Genomic DNA, 21,887 nt, shown 5'->3' on the forward strand with positions numbered 1-21,887 from the left:
CAGCACCATCTGATTTCTTAATGTGAAGCCAAAGAAATTGTGGTTTGTGTTTGTTATGTTCTGGCACAAATTCAGAACTCAGTACCCGCTTGATATTCCAGAAAGCATCTCTATGCTGGTGAATTTAATATCATGGAACAACATTTTTCTAGTGGGCTATAAAATAATTCTGCAGTAATTCACATTTATTGAACAAAAATATGGTAAAAACTGAGTGCCTTGTAAGCACTAAATATGGGTGCTTAGGTTCTTATTTGATGGATCATTGGCGGCCTCTCAGAATATTCCTGTGGCTTTAGGTTTCAAACCTTTTTTGTAGGGACTTGGAATAGCCTACTGGGGTTGTCTTTCACTAGTCTGATACCCCCCTTTTTTTTCTTTAATTGTTTTTGGGTTTTCCCCTTTAAAACAAAAGATACACATTTTAGGTTGTTTTTTTTTTTAAGATTTTATTGAATTATTTGACAGAGAGAGAGAGAGAAAGCACACACCAGAGGGGAGAGGGGCAAAGGGAGAAGGAGAAGCAGACTCCCCGCTGAGCAGGGAGCCTGATGTGGGGTTTGATCCCAGAACCCTGGGATCCTGACCTGAGCCAAAGGCAGGTGCTTAACCAACTGAGCCACCCAGGCACCCCTATATTTTAGTTTTTAAGTAAATTGGTGTAATGTCTGATTCCAGATAGAATTATACAGCTTCTTTCTATAAGCTCCCAGATTATATTTTAGAAAATTGGTCAATAGCTGAGGCCATATTATCAGTTTACTGTACGTGGATTTTTAATGGTGTGAATCACTTCTTTCCCAAGACAGCTGTCCCCCTGTCTGGGTTGCTGTTGCCCTTTTCTGCACTGTCTCTAACTATATCAGAAACAGTGCTCATCAGTGCAACAGACCATGCGAGGAAGTATTCACTGTTGATTGACTCCCAAGAACTACAAGGACATCACCAAGTCATGACCATTTCTAAGGGCTACTGCTCATGTTTCCCTGCCCTGAAGCCTAGGCCCTAGTGTCGACTGCCTGCGTAAGAACCTTTTACGGTTGAGATCACATGTATATTCATATCCAGTTATAGACTTTATTATAACATTACTAAGTCTTTATTAAGGTCAAATTATCTCAAAGTTGCACTTCCTGAGATGTACATACTGTATCCTTGAATTTATCAGATAAAGTTTAGATACTACATAGTCAAATCCAGATTTGGCTTGTCTCCTTGCATTCTGACACACGCATGTTGACACGTGTATTTCCTGCATTTTGTTGACTCTGTAGGCAATGGCTTTCTGCCTGGTAATATGGACAACATTAGTATCAGATTATGTTTCTTTACTTATTGTGGTGTTTGTTATGTGGTCTCTCTGGCTGGGGATTTTAATTGGGTGCAGTTTAGTCAGAAATTAACTTGGGAGGACTTATTGGTAATTCCACATTAGATTTTCGTCCTATGTTGTCTAAGAAATTCAAAAAATTTTAATGGCGAAATAGATATACTGGTCTTTGCCATAAGCAACGTAGTTCTTGATTCTTTTTTCGAAGGGATAATCTCTGAGCAATGTCGGATGTGTGGCTCTAATAATCAGTGGTATTACTCTAAGTGAGGCAGTAATGATGGAAGGTCTTACTCAGATACATGAGCTGATCCATAAACTGCCCAGGGACATCTATTTCTTTTATGCAAAGGAAAACCATCAAGGAAACCTTGGGACATATACTGATCAACGTCAAACTCGTCAGTGTGTCCCAAAGTGTTCATTTTAAAGCAAAAGATCCATTTGAGTAACAGGATGGAGACCAGGAATATTGAGAATGAGTTAGTTAATTGTGCTTTTTCTTGTCCTGTTTCTTTTCAACAGAGTCTCACCTCTGTCTCCAGAAAATAAAAGATAAGCCAAATTTTCCATGTAGCTCTTTACCTGGTGAAAAGCAGTTCTAACCCTGCCTCATTCTAAAATATTATCATAAGCAACACAGGAATTGAAAAGGAACAAAAATTCTAATAATTGATTAAAATGGTCTTTGATATGTAAAATTTTTGTTAGTTTCTAATCCAATGGTATTTCTTTCATTCCTACTATCCTGTGATCAATCATAAACCAACCCAGCCTTTCAGATTTCAATAGATGAATACAAATTTTTGAGGGGCTTCCACTAATTATTTTCTATATTTAAAATAATCAGTAACAATGACTACTCTTACTCTTTTTGGGTGCTTACCCTACAGTCCTAGCCAATGAGATGTTGTCTTCATTTATCTTTTAAAGGGACTTACGGCTGTGGCTACACATAGAATTTTAACCATTGACCTTTCACCCATTCATTAATTCTTTCAGCATTCTTGCTAAACTCTTCCTACTTCTCTTGCACCATGCATGCTAGGTGCTGGGGGTAAAAAGAAGACTAAAACAGGGTTCTGCCCTTGAAGAACTCACAGTGTAATGGGGAAGCTAAACTTGTGCACAACTTCGGTTTTTACCAAGTAGGAGCTTACAACTGAAAGGTGGTGAGAACACATTATCTTTTTTTTGAAAATTGGCTGGATTTGGTTTAATTCCCTGCCTTCCTCTACTGCCCTTTCCCCCCATCACCCCCACAAGGGGAAAAAAAAATGAGAGTAAAATCTCTTTTGAAAAAGTCCCTCAATGGCAGCTGTAGAAAATGATATTGTTTGCTAGCGTAATAGAGAAGGAGAAAGAATGTTCCATTCTAGGTCCACACTTGATTTTGTAGAGTCAAAGGGAGATAGCCAGTGAGAGCTATTAAAATTCATATTAAAGCAACCAGATATTTTCATCCTGTTCTTAAATGATGGAAGCACATTTGCTTAGAGTTAGTTATTTTATATTTTATTCTCATATTTCATAAACAAATATAAGTGCAAAATGGACAGATAAACTGGATGATATGGACTAGAAACTCAAACTTTTCATTTGTGAGAATTGATGGTTGGAAAGATAATGTGAATATTTAAAACGATTTAAAATCTAACTACTTCCATGTGTCATTCTTTACTTAAAACAAAGATATGTCTGTGTAGATTTTTAGTTTTGTGTAGTTATGATAGCAGAAGTTGATGTAAGATAAGAGGACCCCATAGGCTATATAACATAATATTCTTTTTCAAGAAAAAGAAAAAAGAAAGAATCTTAGCAACAGTAGCTACGCAACACGTTAAAGATGATTTTGAAGAAAAGAGACTAGTTCATTGTTGTATGAAAGACAAAAAAATTTCAGAATACTATTATTTAAGATCAGTGTGTTATATATTGATAATACATTGCTGTTTTATTCATTTGATACTTACCTTAACTAAAAGTCTAAGTTTATCCTCCAGGTTAATGAAAGAGAAAAGGATTCCACTAGAATAAAATATCATTTTAAAAGATGTTTAGAAATATCCACATTTCTCTAGAGCATAACATCCTAAAGGTGTAATTTTCATATTTTCTTGAGATTAGGCGGGCTGAGTTCTTATATTTTTTTTACACAATTAAAATGTAGATGTTATTTTTCATTTTCATGTATTAATAGTTTGCAATCAGTTGAATACAAGATTCTCAGTTAAGAAAAAATATAGTATCAAAGTTATCCTGGTTATAGTTGATATTTCTTCTTAGAAAGCCTGTGAAGCCTAGTTTATTTTTATTTTAAGATGAGAAATTTCATTACAATGATGGCCCCCTTAAAACAAATTTGCTTTGTTAAGCAGGTAGGATCACATTCCTTATAAACGTTCATCATTGTAAAAAGTACTAAAATCTTTACCAGTAATGTGTTAAATTTTTTTAGGAATTTGAAGAAACTTATGTATCCCATATGTTTACTAATTCATGTGGAACTTTCAAGAAAATGTATGGAGTTGGTTCCATAGGTGATACTTGTCTCCATTTTATTTGAGAAAAAAATCAGTTTTTAAGCATGTTGCCTGGGACCAATGACCTGTTGAAGATACCACTAATAGAACTGGGAGGTTGGTTCCCTGACCTGCAGGGTAGATCCCTCTGTTCATCTGAATACTTTGATTGGTTTCAATATGCAAGTTTGGGGATAGTAGTTGTAAAGAGAAAACATTGGTCTGCATGATAGAAGGAGAAAAAGTTGGGGTTCCTGGGACAATTCAGGAGGGAGGGTGTAAAGAGATGAGGAAAGGGCAAAGAAGGGGCCAGAGAACTGGGAAGAAGCGGTGACCTTCCTTGGGTTTCTTCAATCTTCAATAATTTCTACTAAGTTTCCAAAATGCTTAGTGTTACTATTTTTTGTGAAAACAGAATTTTCCATAATCTTGATCTTCCCTGAGTACTCATTAACCCATATTCAATATTTAGGGATATGTTGCTACTTGCGAGCACTGCCCCTTAGTGCTGGGGACACAGTGATGGTGAGGCTCCCTCCTCGCCCTTGTGGAGGTTATGATCTACTACAAGGTCAGCAATCCATAGCCTGTAGGCCAAATATGGCTCACAAACTAAGAATGATTTTTAAACGATTGAAAAAAATCAAAAGAAGAGTAATGTTTCATGACATGTGAAAATTGTATGAAATTCACATTTCAATGCCATTAATAAAGTTTCATTGTAACATAACTGGGCTCATTTTTTTATGGACTATTTATGGCTGATTTTGCACCAAAAGACAGAGTTAGGTTACTTGTGACAGAGTACATCTGGCCCAAAATGTCTAAAATATTTACTATCTCGCTCTTCACAGATAAAGTTTTCCAAACCTAGTATATAAAATTGATGTTAAATAAGAGATTATAATTAAGTATAGTTTATTATAATGGAGAATATTTAGGATTATATAGACCATATAGCTTGCCAAACAACTCAGACATAAAGAGTAATATTAGTTATCTGTACTAATCAGATGGAGTCAGGACTATTTGCTTGTTACAGAACCCACCCTAAACCAGCCTATGCCAAAATATATATATATATATACTGGTTAATTAACTAGGAAGACCAAGGAAAATTCTGGCTTTAAAAATGGCTGGCTTCGGGCGCCTGGGTGGCTCAGTCGGTTAAGCGACTGCCTTCGGCTCAGGTCATGATCCTGGAGTCCCTGGATCGAGTCCCGCATCGGGCTCCCTGCTCAGCGGGGGGTCTGCTTCTCCCTCTGACCCTCCCCTCTCGTGCTCTCTGTCTCTCATTCTCTCTCTCTCAAATAAATAAATAAAATCTTTAAAAAAAATAAAAATAAAAATGGCTGGCTTCAGCAGTTCAATGATATTATGACCGATTTATTTATCTCCTTTCTTCATGTTTTTGGCTCTGATATCTTTCTCTATGTTAGCATCATTTGAGGTAGACTCTCTTTGTGTTGTGACAAAAATGACCATAAATAATTCTAGACGTCATGTACTTTCTGGTTGTGAGCCCCAAGAAAAGCGAGTAGTTCAACATTTAAATAAAGACCCAGAGAGGATTCTGACTGGACTGGCTTGGGTCATGTGCCCATTCCTAAACCTCAGACCAGTGGCTATGCTGCATCACATGACCTCCTGTCATTGATGGCGGATGCAGGTCCATGTGATCGACATCCCTACCAGTAGAAAGAACCTGCTGGAATAACAAAAATAAGAGATTCACACTATGAGCTGACATTTATAAATTCTTTTTTTGCAAATGTTTGAGTTGGTGGGGAATATATAGCATTCCAATCATAGTGGTGGATATAATCTCATAAAAGAAAAGTTGTATGAAAAGATCTTAATACTTTATTACAGAAGTTGCATACTGATTGCCTATGGGACTGTTTTGGCTTTCTGAACTATTCTGTCTAGTCTACTGACCTGTAGTTTCTTTTCTTCTTTTTTAATTGAGCCAATAATTTTCATCTTTTCCTTTAAAAAAATCAATTATGGCAAAACTAGATCTGCATTCTTGCATGAAGATAATTAGTTACCTTTTTTTATATATATAATAGAGCAGCAGCAACTATTCCCTTAGATGGAACATTTGGTCTCTAATTAGCCACAATCACCATCACTCCCTATTGCTTCTCTAATGTTAAAGCTGATTTCAGTTGCCACTTTTGTTTGTTTCTTCTAGAATAAAGAATTATTTCTCTATATGCCTATCTCCGCTGAATGTGGGGAAAAGATGCTTGATTTAGACTCCATGGAAAAGATCATCTTTCTTTGATGAAGTGAAGAATAGTCTTCCATATATAACACACAAATAAAAGATATCCCTATTGAAAGAACCACAACTTAAGAGGTTGTGAAATATGAAATAAACCGTCTGAAACAAATCATAACATTTATTACTGGTATATGGAGAAGATGAGAAATGAAAAACTTAACCTGAGACTAGGACTGAAATGTCAATGATTGTTTTTGAATATGAATAAAATATCTGATGCTCCTATAAATGAGGTTACATATTAAGTGAAAAAAATTACCCAGACAACAAAAACTTTTATAAAGGATGGCAAGTTTATAAAAGAGCATCATAGAGTACAGCAGAAATTATGTGTTCTGCACAGAGACAAGCATTTGTAAATTGAAGTCTTACTGGAAGTACTGTTGACCAGAATATTGAAGTTATGTCTTAGCTCTTGCAGAAAAGTTGTATAAAAAAAGTTAAATTGGTTGCAGCATTTTTTACTGCAGATGATGAGAGCACAGCTTTAAATAATATCACATCATCAGATACACTGAATTGGTGATACTGACAAGAATACTTATGTGTCAGAAGATGACACGCTGTGATTGGACTCAGCAAATGACTGATCTTTGTCTGCAAGAAAATTTGCAAAATGCAGGGCAGTTGGTCAAAATCAGTCAGTGTGATTCAGTCTTACAATGGACAATGTTAATGTGAAAACTTAAATTTAGGAAGGAAACATTCCCCAAGACATAGAATTTAGGTCTCTTGGTTACAGTCATTTTCTAGGAATTGCTTTGTGCCAAAGAATTTAAAATGCAACATACCATGAATGTGCCGTAATTAATACTGTGAACTGGGTAATGTTACATAGCATAAAACCCAGATATCCAAGGGCTTCTTTTTATAAATTAGATGGCTCCTATTGTGGCCTGTTGCAGTACATGGACTTACGTGGCTGAGTGCTAATATTTTTGGACGCTTTTATGTCATTTGCCACTCTACTCAGTCTCTAACAATGAAAAGTGGATCAAAGTCTTGGCCTTTTGATGCTAGAACCTATCAATTTTGAATAGTTCTCTTCAAAGACATTCACCACGTTCATCAGCTACACAAATGTATGATTCAATTTGCTCACTTGAAGTGAAATTGTGTCTTTAAGGAACTAATTTGGCAAGGCATAATCTGGCCCATTATCCTGCACTGAAATCACTCTCCTGACATGAAAGTCATGGCTTGAACTACATTACCAAAGCTGTGGAGTTGAAAATGGAATTCCAAAAAGGTTCTCTGATTTTACACTTTATGAAAATAAAGAAACATTGAAACATTAGAAAGTTTACCTTTGTAATTTGAGATTGATAATATGAAAACAAGAGCTACAAACGGAAGCCATTGAACTGCAAAGCAATAACTGAGAGTTAAGTACAGTGGTATCGGGATGCCAGAACTGAACCAAGACATCTCCAGACGCAAGCACTGTGTAAAGAGATGAAACTGAGTAAATCAAAGTATTACACCTAACTGAAGGATTTGTGGTTTAGGCTTACATGGTCTGATGGTGATATCTTATGTTTCCATGATAAGTCCAGAAGCAACAAATTATGAAAGAGAACTTAAGTAAGGAAATATTTCTATTTTTCAATGTTTTTTTATTTTAAAATTTCAAATACCTCTAAAAATATCACACATACCTGTTCATACTATATTCAGGAAAAATAATGTAAATTTGGTTTTTTCCAACACTTCTCTCACATCTCATTAACCTCACTTGTTTCTGTGATTAGCTGGCCTCTGGAGGCATTTGAATGAGCCCTTCCCCCACACCCTCGCCTTGACCTAAGCCTCTATATGATGCCCAATCATCCTTTGATGGAAGGCTATATTAAAGAAAGTAACCTTTATGGTATCTATAAACAGAGATTCCAAATAGCAAGAATTTGTCAGAGTGTGTCCAGCACTATCTAGGGGAAAAATGTACCCAACCAGGGACCTCAAGGATATTGTTACTGTGGAGATAGACGCACTGATCATTTTCTAGATAGATAACAGGAGCCATAAATATCATTCAACTACCTATCCTTGATCAGATGTTGTGCTCACTAAGCAACAGCAATATTATCGACCTGGTCTGCGGGAGAGAGCGAGGCACCAGAGTATCTTTTCTCTTCAAAAGTGCATTTTTCTCCTACACATTTATAAGTTTGCTTTCCGGTTTACATAGCAGCCTCTTGTCAGTTTGGGTAGCTAAATTAGTTGCTAGAGCCTTATCACCCTTGGGCATAAGAACAGAGTATTTGTATCTTGACCTATAAACAACACACCAGATCCTGCTACTTAATTATTTATAACTCAGTGCTCTAAAAAATGGTTGGACCATACCCAGTACCATTTAACTGAATTTATGTATGAGGATTTAGGAACAACAGTGAGAGTCTTCCTTACCACAATCATTTAGAAATCAAATTACTCTTTTACTAATGCTTTTTTTTAAATTTAACCTGATCCAGATCCAGTGGCCTTATATTTTGAAAAATTTACCAGTAGGCTAGTGGAATATGAATTTACTGTTAACAGAAGTCACATTAAAGAAGAGTAGGCTGAGCCTGCAGGGCTCCTAACCATAGTCTGTAGAAGCTAACACTTCACTATGTGAGGCAAAGACAAAGGGGTTAATGGCCCTGATATGCTTTTCCACAATAAATTAATTTATGCGGGTTTACATTCTTCTCAGAGGCAAATCGGCATTCTCTGACATGCACCCATTAATATAAGTTATGAGACAAAGTATTTTAATTGTATATCACGCCACATAAGGCTTTATAACTTGTACCAAGTCTGTCAATATCAAAGTCAATAAAAGTTGAGTGACTGTGAAATAAGATTCTGAACAATTAATCTTAAAGCTAAAACAGTATGAAGAGTGAATGGAAATTATAAATGTATGTAAGATTATTATTTTAGTCCCATTTTTCTGGTTTGTATTATATAAAGTAATTAAGTTTTCCTTTAAAAAAAATCCATCATGATTATATTAGAAAAAATGTTTGTATTTGCCTTTTAGAAATAGTTTTAAATATGCTCTATTGACTGTTTCTAACTGATTGAATTCTCAGACATATTTTAAGTAAATTAATTAAGAATGTTTGTTTTAAGAACTAATGTTGGGAAAAATTCTATACAATAGAGATACATTTCTACAAGAAAAACATCTGAGATATGAGCGGAACAGAAAATCAGACAGTCTTGTTTTTTAAAAAATCCTTACTATAGTGAGTCTAATAAAACCACAAAGCATTTGTTAGAAATGATCTTGAAGGTCATGTAGTTTAATTTCCTTCCGAATGTATAAATCTCTCTTACGTCACCCCAAACAGTCATGCAGCCTCTCCTTGAACATTGCCACTGACATTGGATTTATTACCTTTCTACTCAGTTCATAAATTTTACCTTCTATCTGGTTTTAGGGTTTTTTATGTACATGTCATATGATTTCTACTAGACTATAGTCTCCTTGAGGGCAGATTCAATACTTAAATCCCTAATATCCTGTTTATAACAAGTGCTTTCCCTGTAATACGGTTCTCAAATATATTATTGAAGTAATCAATTAAGGAGTTCCTACTTGGGGACAATGTCTACTTATTAGAAAGTTCCCCTTTAAAGTGAGCTCTTCTGTTCTGTCAGCTGATCCTGTTTCTTTCTTTAGAGACCCAGCCCAAAGGTGGGATTTCATGCTTATGGTAGAGATTAAAAGTATTTGGCTCCTTGTTATTGCTTCCCTTATCCTCTTCCACAATGGGGGGAAAAAGCTGATTTCGGTTCCTGTTCTTTTAAAATAACAGTGGTGTTAATTTTCCTTATGCCACTGCAAGGTCTAAGGTTTGACTAAACCTAAATCAATCCCTTTATTCATCAAGACATACTGAGTCTTTGGGGGGTTTTCAGTTGAAATTCAAGTCATGACTTGGGGTGTGGGGGAAGTAAATTAAAATTACTTAATGATAGGGCGCCTGGGTGGCTCAGTCGTTAAGCGTCTGCCTTCGGCTCAGGTCATGGTCCCAGGGTCCTGGGATCGAGTCCCGCATCGGGCTCCCTGCTTGGCGGGAAACCTGCTTCTCCCTCTCCCACTCCCCCTGCTTGTGTTCCTGCTCTCGCTATCTCTCTCTCTGTCAAATAAATAAATAAAATCTTTAAAAAAAAATTACTTAATGATATCCTGCCCCAAGAGCTCCTTTCTGGGTGGTGCCAAAAGTCACGCCACCTGACGATGATAAACACTGAGTCAGCGTGGATGGCAAGAAATAATCACACTTTAGGATGGTTTTTATGGTCAAAGCATGACTGTGAGAGGAAGACAAATTTGTCAAGTTTTTTTTTTTTTCTCACAAGACGAGCTTACTCAAGGATCTATGAATGTGCTCCTTACAATTCAAAGCTTAGACTGCTTTAGATCTGCAAAGGACCTTAGATCACAAAGTTCAAATTCTTCATTTTGTAGACAAGGAAATTAAACTCAGAAAGTGTCTATTGGCCTAGATCATAGCTAGCTAGTGTCCGTATCAGAAGTAGAGACCAAGACTGTTCATTTCTATGTATCCCTCTGTGTCCCGAGAGCCTTCTCACACAACTCTCTTCAGATGTCAAGTTGAGTTGTCTTTTCTATATCATGTACTGTCGTGTAAAGCTTAAAGTCTGCCAGAGGGAAATAAGTGCTTTGGTTACGATGTGTTTTGTGATTTATCACATAGGAGCTTAGGGATATGTATTCAATAAACCTCAAACAGCAGCATGTCATTCTGTCTATAACAACCCCAATACCGGGTCTCCTGTGAAAAGAGAAAACCCAATTGTCTTCAAGTTACCCCCAAGTCATCTTTTCCTCAGAAAATTTAAATTCATTAAGATGGCAACTAGACATTGTGGAAATATGCATAAATAAATAATATTGAGCAATTTAATGAAATAATCAAGATTTAGCCCAATTAGAGATAAATGATCATCAGTACCAAAGTTGAATTCTTGCAACTATTTGTTGTGGGAATATATACATTTGTTGTATTAGGATACATCTACCTATTTTAGTATATTAAAGAGAACAATACATAACAGTAATCCTTGGATTTCAGAGGATGGAAACCAGACCTGCAGTTGATTTTTTTTAAAAGCCTACATGTACTAGAAAACATGAAGAATGGAATGAATAAACTCATAGAGTTGTTTCCTTTCCATACGTTGTTGAAGGCTATAATAGAAATTTGGACCATCGACAAGAATTCTATTTTTTTATATGTTTAGCAAAATCAAGACGAGTCCATTCAATATTTATTTAGACTACTTCTTTCCTTCATTCTTTCACTCATTTATTTACTCACGTATCTGTTCTAGAAGTACTGAGTGTTCACCAAGTGGCAGGCCCCTTGCCTGGTACCGAGGAACACAAAGATGACTATGAGGCATTGATTTCCTTAGCTTTAAGGAGAGGTCAGGTGAGACAGTCCAACATGTCACTCATTATAATCAATAGCATCAAAATTAGACATGTGTCTAAAGTATGGGGGAGCCCAGAGTAAGTGATAATTTCCAGTTTAAAGGTTGAGAATGCTTTTACAGAGTCGGTAATACCTGAGGTGGATCTGGAGGAAAGACTAGGATTTTACCCTGTAGAGGAGGGAGGGGAATAGTGTTGCAAAAATAGTTCAAATGAAAGTGCAGAGGCAAAGGCTTGATGAGCTTGAGCTTGTTGCAGTGCCGTAAGTGGTTCTGCTTGATGGGCACTTAGAGTGAGGCGTGGTGGGAGAAACCCAAGGCGGGGGGGGTGTGAGAAAGGCCGTGAATCACATGCTGACAAGCTCAGGCTTTATCTCATAGACAAGCAGAGGAATAAAATGATCAGATCTGTGTTTTAGCAAAAAACTATACTAATCAGATATCATAACAAGCATGCAAATATATATCCTTGGCCTTGAATTTAGTACATTACAATGTACCTCATTACAATTTAATAATGGGGATGAAAAAATAAATGAGATTTTTTTAAGTTATAAGAAGGATAAAAATAATTATTTGCATTTTTCGCAATAACCAAGACATGGAAACAACCTAAGTGTCCGTCAGTGGATAAATGAATAAAGAAATTGTGGTACACACACCCATGAATACACGCAACGGCATATTATTTAGCCATAAAAAAGAATGAAACCTTGCCATTTGCAGCAACATGGGTGGGCCTCGGGGGCATTATGCTTAAGTGAAATAAGTCAGAGAAAGACAAATACCATATGACCTCTTTTATATGGGGAATCAAGAAAAAAAGAAAAAATCAAGTTCATGGATACAGAGAACAGACTGGTGGTTGCCAGAGGTGGGGGGTGGGAGAAATGGGTGAAGGGGGATCAAAGGTGAACAGACAAAAGAAAAAAAATTAAAAATGGAATAATAAAATTAAAAGCTATAAGAATAAAAATAATACAAGTTAAGTGGGTATTCAGAAATGAGAAAGCTTATATGACTGAGGGGAATCGGGAGAAATATTCAGGAAAGAGACTGTCACACTTGAACTGGGCCTTGAATTATGAGGGGTGTTTAGTATGTAAAGAAGGGTGGGAAAGGGCCATTGAGGTTAAAGAACCAGCAGGAACCCAAACCTCAGCAAGTCGACAAGAGCAATGAGTATAGAGGGGTGTGGACTTGAAGGCTCAAAAGCTAAATTGAGGAGAGGACAAGGAGGTCCTTTATCCAAGGCAAGTAGTTTGAGCTTCATTCAACAGAGACATTTGGGGGGAATGTGATCAGAGTTATGATTCAAGATGGTTGGTCTGTAAATAACACCTAGGATAAACGGATAGGGAAAGAGGAGCAAAATTTCAGGCAAGAGATGGAGACCTGAGCAGGGATCATGACAGTGAGTCTCACAGGAAATGAACAAAGGAGACACCATAGAAGAAGAATCAATAGGGCCCTGGAGAGCATCAGAGATGCTGTGGATGTTTCCAGCTCATGACTCAAATAGCAGCTCCTACAATAGGAACTGGGGAGGTGTGAGGAAGAGCTCTGCGGAGAGGAGAGTTTCTTATAACTTGGATGGGATGACTTTATGATTTGTTTAAAACACCCAGCTAGAAATATCCAGAAGACAGTTGGTATTGCTGGGTCCAGAAGCTTCGGAAAGAGGATGGAGGGAAGTTTCTCACATAGAGACAAAAGGTGAAGTCATAGGAGGGAAGGCTCTTGCCACAGATGGAAATATCTAGGAATCTACAGTGTAAGGAAAGGAGAAGAATGTTGGGGAATAATGGTATTTGAGGAATAAGAAAAAAAATTGAAAAGCCACCGGCAATGGAACCAGAGAATCCATAAAAATAGGTGGGAAAACAGGCTATTTCAGGGAACTGGAAAGTGGGATGTGTGTTTCCAGAGCCGGGAAGAAGGGAATACAGCAGAGAGGACAGGGAGGACCGACCATTTGGGAGGCTACAGTGAGACAATGCGGTGTTTAGGAGTTTTACTGCATTCAAACCCTAGCTCAATTTTCATAATTATCTTGGGGTTTACTTTTTTAACCTCTTTAACTTCAACTTTCTTACCTGAATAAAAACTGGAATAAACTATCAACCTTGTAGGGTACTTGTGAGAACAAAATAGGCTCATATTACTTACCTCATGCATCTCTGGGAAAGCGGGGCAGACACCCATGCTGGTCTAAAAAATGACTAGAGAGAGAAGGCACTGGCTTGGGGGCTTTATGGTGCTTAGGAGGTGGGGCTGAGGCGAGGGCTCCCACAAGCATGTGCACGGGATTCCCTGTTTGGACTTGCCACTCATGCCAAAAAAAAGGAAGACTCAGCTTTCTTATCAGGTTAGCAGATATAAGGCAGAAAGGAAGGAGGTTAGGGTGAGGCTTGAAACCTGTCAGCAGCCAAGCATCAAACAGCAGAGTCAGGCACTTACAAAGTGTTTCCTAAATTTCTCCCTCAGCTGAGCCCCAGAAATGCCCAAGGCCACTCCAGCACCACCGTACAAGGCGAAAGGTGATGGAAGGGGAGCCAGAGTAGACAGAGACATAGGCAAATGGGATCTAAATACCTTAGCAAGGTGAAACAGCTGTGACTCCCCCTGCCAGGGCCCTGAGAGTACTTGTCCTACTCGTAGGGAGCCCAGAAACTCGTGGGAAGTCCTTTCACAGATGAGCATTTGAGTTGTTTTAAAATGTGTTTGGCTGGATTTACACTAATCTACTTAAGCTCTGGTTTTCCTTGTGATGGGTGGAAGTATATGACAGAAAAACCTGTTGCTCATGGAATGAGAACATCCCAGGAACACGTTCAGTCCCTCCTGAAGCAAATCAGGTCTCCTCCCTCTGCTTTCTAACCTATAAGTCACCTTCCTGTTCCCTGTCCTTGGGCATGCTTGTTCTCTTCCTGCCATCCTCACCCAATAGTCATCCCTCTCCTCACCATATCTAGCTACTTCATCACGCCTCCTAATGAACCTGTTTCCCATGACTCTCTCTCTCTCTCTCCCTGCGGTTCATTTCTGTTGGGCCCACATTTCCTTCGTAATTACACAAGCTGTCCACATACAGATTTCCTGTTGTCACCATGCACCCACAGAAGGCAGACTTACCCATGGATGACCCTCCTTTCCAGTCCTGCCTTCCTCCTGGGCTGGTTTGGACAAGTAGCATTTGTTACGTACCACCCCACCCATAACAGGAGACTGGGTTGGACCTAAGAAGATAGTTAATTGTTGTTACAGCTGCCATTTACTGCGTGCTGGATGCCTCATGTAGGCCAAGCTCTTTATGCGCATTTGCTCATTCCATCTTCCCAAGAACACTGCAACATCCCTTGAGTGTGGTAGTCATTCCACAATGTATGTATAGCAAATCATCACACTGTACACTTTAAACATATACAATTTTATTTGTCAATTAATAAAGAAAGCTAAGGGGAGGAAGGGAAGGAAAGAAATGAATAGTTTAGATAAAGGAGAAAAGGCAAACTTATTAACATTCAAATAAAGTTGGTGCAGGTAAGTTATGGGACTTAATTTTTTAACCAGTGTGCACAGGGAATCTGAGGCTCAGAGAGGTTAAGTTGCCAGCAATCACACAGCGGAAGAGGTCCTGGCTGGCCATTAACCCAGATCCAGCTCTGAAGTCCAGGCTCTAAATCACCATGCTACTCTATTCCTTCTAGAGTCTGCTTCTAGAACTTAGGCTTTTTCAAACTGTGTTGAAGTCTCATACATGAACTGCTAATATAAATCCTCCTAACCTCTCCTTCCCTTGCCTCTTTGACAGTGGTATTTTTTTCCATATATTCCAATTTCTTTCCTGAATGTGGGAAAATTTAATTTTAAATTTTCAAGTGTAATTTTAATACACATCCTAACATATATAGTACATTACTATTATGCAAAGTGTACTACCACTTCGAAACTTCAAGTAGCCTTCTAGAGTTAACTTGTAATTATAATGAATTGTGTTGATGCAATGTATATTTTTACTGTGTATAATTTAACAAGTATGTGATGACTCTCTAATTACAGTCTAGAGTTCACAAAGTAATAGTTTGCAATATTTCCTTGGTAGAGGTTATTCTTTCACATGAGATGCTTGTTTTATGTCTGCCTACAAGTGGTGTATTATTACAAAATGTGCATACAAATAAAGCCTTACTACAGAGATAGACTCCTCCAGGAAGCATCATCTGTTTTAGAAACACATTTCTAAAAATTTGCAGAAAAATTACATTCCTTAAACCAATCAAGCTAAACAAATTCATTAAAATATTTTTGTCCTTTCAAGCATGGTAAGAATTATTCTGATGATGCTCATGAGAGAAAATGTGTTATTCAAGAATAAAGCAGGAAAAAAAGGGAGTAGATCTGCAAAACAAACTGAAGACCTTCCTATATCACTGCATCCTTCAAGAGCTAAGTCGAAGAATAGACATGGTAAGAAAGGAAACCCTGTTGGCTCTACCGTCAGACCGTATCCTGAGTCGATCCACTTCCCACCACCTCTCTTGGCACCCTCTTGGTCCAAACCATCATCATCTCTCCCCTGGATTACTGAAATAGCCTCCTATCTAGGAGGCTGGCCCCACTCCCAAAGTGCAATATGGCGCCCAGCCTCTCCCGCCCACCCACGCCCCCGTGCGGTCAGTCCCCGTCCTGACACCCTCCCCACCAAGGCCCCCTGGGAACAGGGAGCTCGGGCCAATAACCCCGCCTCCAGCCCCCGCCCAAGAGGGCCCCCTCCCCACCAGCTCCCCACAACCCCCACCAGCCCCCTACAGAGAGTTTACTACAAAAATAAAAGGACCAGAACGGAAAGGAGGGGGGGGGGAGTGCTTCAGCCCTTGCCCTACTTCAACCTCGTGGTAGCAGAGCTGCCGGAAAGACCCTGTTACAACCACAGTCAGACCAGGTCTCCTCGGCTCAGAGCCCTCCCTCCAATGGCTTCCTTTTTCCTGAGACGAAAAGCAGCAGTTGTTACAATGACCAATAAAGCCTTACCCACTCTGGCCCCCAAGTGCTTCTGTGACTTCATCCCCTACTCTTCTTCCTCTGTTCTTGCCATAGTGACCTTTTTGCTCTTCCTCAAAGACAGGAGGACCACCTGTTCCTCTCTCTGGAGTGTCACATAGTTACCTCCCTCACCTCCGCCAGTAGTCTTTGCTCAAACATCACCTTTCTCAGTGAGACCTCCCTGGACAATTCAAACTTAATAGCAACCCTCTCCTCCAAACAAATCCCAGATTCCCCAATCTGCTTTATTCTGCTTTCTCCCCCGCCCCATAGTATTTGAACCACCTTTCCCCATACTCTATAAGTCACCAGTATCTGATGATCGTTAAATAAAATTGTTAAAGTATAATGAGTCTTCCACTCTTAGAATCATATTCTATCTAGAGTAAGAATTTCTATCTTACTTGTTTACTGTGTTTATTGGCTGCCTTCCCCATTGTCCTATTCAAGAGGGCAGAGTCTTTATTGTCTTTTATTCATGGATGTATCACTAGAAACTCGAATTTTGCCTGGCATGTAGTAGCCACTTAAGTATTTGGTTTGCTGAGATTACTTAGGTATTTGTCTTTGTACTTCACTCTTTCTTTGCTTCACCAAAATGGCCATGACGAAATCCTGGCCTCCTTGAAATCTTGGATAATTTAAAATGCCATGCATTAAGAAATAGTCTAAAAAGTGATTTTTTAAATTACAGCCATATTCTTCAGGGTTCTGACATTAATATTGAAATATCCGTCATGACATCTTTAAAGGTTCTCTGCTGTACTAAATCCTAAAAATAATTTATCATGTCGGGGACAAAATTAATTAAATTATTCTCTATTCTTGAATCAAGAATTCAACTGATTTGCCGTTTTTCCTCATTTTGGTGTGCCATAGGGCTGGCACATATAAGTGGAGCTTTGATTTCATGATGAACTTTTAAGAGCTACTGTTAACTGCTCTATGTGACGTTTTTTTGGGCAGAACGGCCATGATTTCAGCAAGCAGCTATGGAGTCACCAGTATCTGATGATTGTTAAATATAATTGTTAAAGTATAATGAGACTTCCACTCTTAGAATCATATTCTCTCTAGAGTAAGAATTTCCTCAAATGATGTGAGATCAATGAAAATTAATGCTACTTTTTTTTTTCTATCAACAAATATTGACCCTGTATCTGTTGTGAGAGATCTATTGCTAGATCCTGAGGGCCCAGAGATGATCAAAAACCAGTCCTGTCTCCGAACAGTTCAGTCTAGGGGAGGAGACGAACAGGTAAATGCCTAACCATTCTATAACATGCTGAGTACTATAGCAGATTCATTGAAAAGTGCTGTGAAAACATGGAAGAGAGCGTAGTTTAAGAAAAAGTCCCTATATTATCATTGTAGAGCTTTGTATTTTTTCATTTAAAACTGTTTGTTAAGCACTTGCTAAATTCCAGGCATTGGGCTTGTCCCTTGGGATGCAGACATGAGTAAGAGTTGTCTTCTGAGAGGAGCTGCTGATGATTCTGTGATTCATGTGGATCCTGCCTGTGTGGCTGAAAACATGGATTCTTGGAAAAATGACCAGTGGCAACTGGCGAAGCTTCTAGAACGTGCCTTTTCCATGGCATAGCTGCTGGCCACTCAGCGTGCCAGGCATGCAGCTCCGTGCTGCTGAAGAGCCCATTCTCCAGCTCTTGCGTGTCTGCTTGCCTGCCTGCCAGGGGGCCTGGCCGCTGCCACTTCCAGGAAATAGTTCAACCAAAGAAAGCCCCCAAGACTTGCAACTGCTCTTGGTCATAATCTCTCCTTTGTCTGACCATTTCATAATGTAAGAAGATTTGTATGAAAGGGCTGAATGCTTCATAAGTATGTGAAAATCTCAATGTTGTTATGGTGAGAGGAAAAAATTAAGCAAAACCAAGAAATACTTTCAGCCATCTTCTATGAACATTTAAAAATGGAGAAACTGAGGATATCTGTGAACTCAACCGCTTTAAGTGAATGTAGTAGCCAACAAGGCAGGTTTGCATTACATTAAATGTCATTATGAAGCCTATGTACCATGACGTAAGGGTATATCTAGCTATATGTGGACATAAATTTGTTCTCATAACCATTAACATAGTGGAAAAATAACTAATAAAATCAACTCAGTATAGTACTATCTACCAGGTGCTATTCATATAATAAGTAATTCAATCACCTAAGTGACCCTATGAGGTAGGAACATTGATTATCCCCATTTTACAAGTGAGGAAAGGTGCAGCTGAGGCTTACTAGCCCAGGGTCACTACTAATAAGTGGCAGAGCCAGAATTTGGACCCAGGTGATTGGGCTCTAGATGACAGTACTACATTATATTGCCCCATTGTAATGGGCAGGTTAGTCATTATTAGCCACGTTCTTTTTCAATTCATAATATCTTAGGAGGGTCTGTTTGTAGTAAGCAAATGTTTGCTCTCAGAAATGTGTGAGGGAAAGAATACTCAAAATGCGTAATCCTGATTTGGAAAAACTGTGCCTTTTAAATGTTTGCTATCTACCATTCCAAAGCCTTAAAATAACTTTCAAGAGTGACTCAGTTTGTGCTTAATCAAAATATTGCTGATGATGAAACAGCAAAACCTCAGAAGTTTTAATTACCAATCACCTAGTGGAAGGCACACCCTGCTGATTAAATCTCTTAACGTGGAGCTAGGAATGTGGGCTATGGCACATTACTTTACAGGGCATAGGGATTATAGGTGGTGTGAACTCCATGCTCTTCTGGACCTAGAATTTAGATGTTGAATGGTATCACTTTGAAGAAAATTACTTAATATTTTATAGTAAGGTGACTTTATCAGTAAAAACCTTCAAGAAGAATTGATGTGATTTTTAAAATCAACTTAGATGCTTGCATTTTGGATTGCTGCACTCTTATTCTTTGACATATCAACAGGTAAGACTTATAATTTAATTCCTTAAAAATAGGGGGTATAGTTACATCCAAAATGTGATTGACATGGGCTTTGAAATACTGGCTCTGTTTATATTTTGATTTACTGTCATAAAAGTATCTAAGGGAAATGCATCAACTTAGTAATACTAAATCTGATGAGTATATAAGCAACTATTTCCAATAATATAAAAGTTGCTGGATGGTCTTGTACCAGGTTCCCAGCTCTGTACTTATTAGCCTTATGAACTTGGTCAAGTAACTTATCTGTTAAAGTCTTAATTTCTTCACTTCTAAGATAAGTATGTAGCAGTAAATGAAAAAATACATTCATGTTTTTTATTTCAGTACCTGATTCACTGTAGATAATGAATGAATGAATGAATGAATGAATGAATGAATGAATGAGTAATTAATGCTGATTGGAACTTCCAAGTTGATTTTTTCTATTTGGATCTTGATTTTGGGAAGGGACTTTGGTCTGTGAACATTTCTTACACACTAACTCAACACTCACTGACTTGTGCTCTTTACATCCTTATGCATCTCCTATGTAGTAGTTGGTTTTCTGTTTTTAACCTCCTTTTTTTTGGTTTTGGTTTTTTGTTTGTTTGTTTTTACCTCCGAAAGCACAACAGAAGTTAGCTGATATGTTTTAACGAAAATAGAATCAAAGAATTTCAGTGTTTTTAGTCCCTGCCCTCCAGCTTTTTACTATGGGATAAGAGTGGATGGAGCTATTGTTTGTTGTAGTATATTCCAGGAAGGGGCACAAAACAGGCCTGATTTGAATGTTGGAAGCGGTTAGACTGATGAGCTCCAAAGCCGAATTGAGTGAGAGAAGTCCACCCTGGTCTCTTTTCCTTTATCTGACGCCTTCTTTTCTCAGGTGGTCTCTCCTCCTTCCAGAGTTCAGTTCCTCTTTGCCATCTCTACTCACAGCTCACCCCTCAAAATGCTCTCTGAACAAGGATACTAATCTGTTTTATTTCATCAACAAATACACTCACCTACTATGTGCCAGGCACTGGGTTAAGCTCTGGAGACACAGCTGTGACTGACAAGGCTTCCCTACGCCCATCAGAAATGAGTGTTTTTCGGTAGGGAGTGATTTCTGTTTGAAGGCTTATCGAATTAAACATAAATTGTAAAATGGCAGCTACCAGAGAACTGAACCCAAATGGACCTTGCTACAAATTTAATAGATGCCAATATAGGTAATAATACAGAGGTGATGGAGACTCAGATTTTTAATTATGGCGGCTTTGTAATGACCATATATGTGCCATAGAAATATATATATACATATATATATGTATATATATAAATAATCTAAATTCCATATTACTACCTACTTTTAAAAATTTCTTTGACAGCTAACTCTCTCCTCAGTTCCCTCCTTACTTAGCTTAAATCCCATGGTCCATCATAATCACTCCTTAGCGTACACATTGGCCTTCTCTCTGCTGCTCTTGCTTCACTTGGCTTGACCACAACCCTGGTTAAATCCAACTCTTCATCTCCTTTGTGCAGCTGAATGGGCAGCTGAATGTGCCTGGAAAAAACACATAGCATGATGATTGTCTCACTGTGAATTCATGGTTACCAAGCTGAAGCGGACCCTAAAGCTGCCAAGCCATCTTACTCCTCTCCCCTTGTCCATTCATTTGCTAGGGCTCCTGGGTTGTTTCATTCTTCTCCCCTCCACTGAAACCTCCAACACCTCCCTGCTCACCCCCACTCGGCTGATGGCCTGGATTCCTTTTTCAGTAAGAAAAATGGAAACAGAGAAGAGGCCTTCCCGGAGCTCCCAGCACCACATCTGTCCAGCTACCTGAGTGCACTTGCCCATACATTCTGCCTTCTTTCTCTCTCACAAGAGATAAGCTGTTCTTGTTCCAACAAAGGCCAGCCCTTCCCCCTACGTATGTATTATTCTCTATCTCCTCTTACCTGCTCAAGGACTCTACTCAAGGGTACTCTTTTCTATTTCTCCTGCCTCACCAATTTTCTTTCTCTCTTCTGGGACATTCCCAGCAGCACACAAATGTGTTATTTCACCCATCTTTAAAACTCCCACTTCTGAGTTTTGTACATAGGGTTTCTTACTTCTCCTCCCCTTCTTTCTTGAACTCACTCCAATCAGGCTTTCACTCCAGAAACTACACTTGTGACGGTCACCAGTCACTCCCATGGTGACAAAGCCGTGGTTAATTCTCCATCCTCATCCATTTAGACTTAGCAGTATTTGGTATTCTCGATTGCCCCCTCCCCTGGCAGCAGGTTTTTTTAAGTTGGCTTCTAGGATGCCACGCTCTTCTGGATTTCTTCCTT

The 21,887-nt window shown here is 38.6% G+C and overlaps 1 protein-coding gene across 1 annotated transcript in view; it reads left to right on the forward strand.

Moving 5' to 3' along the window:
- The first annotated feature begins 18,098 nt into the window (after positions 1-18,098).
- Positions 18,099-21,887, forward strand: part of PNLIPRP3 (pancreatic lipase related protein 3) — a 38,366-nt gene continuing 34,577 nt past the window's right edge. Inside the window, exon 1 of the mRNA XM_034987279.1 lies at positions 18,099-18,225. Within this exon, the coding sequence (XP_034843170.1) occupies positions 18,099-18,225 (127 nt within the window). The remainder of the gene's footprint in view (positions 18,226-21,887) is intronic.

Source organism: Mirounga leonina, unplaced genomic scaffold (genome assembly GCF_011800145.1).
Source record: "Mirounga leonina isolate KUSES-001 unplaced genomic scaffold, KU_Mleo_1.0 Mir_114, whole genome shotgun sequence".
In the NCBI taxonomy this organism is placed as follows: Eukaryota; Metazoa; Chordata; class Mammalia; order Carnivora; family Phocidae; genus Mirounga; species Mirounga leonina.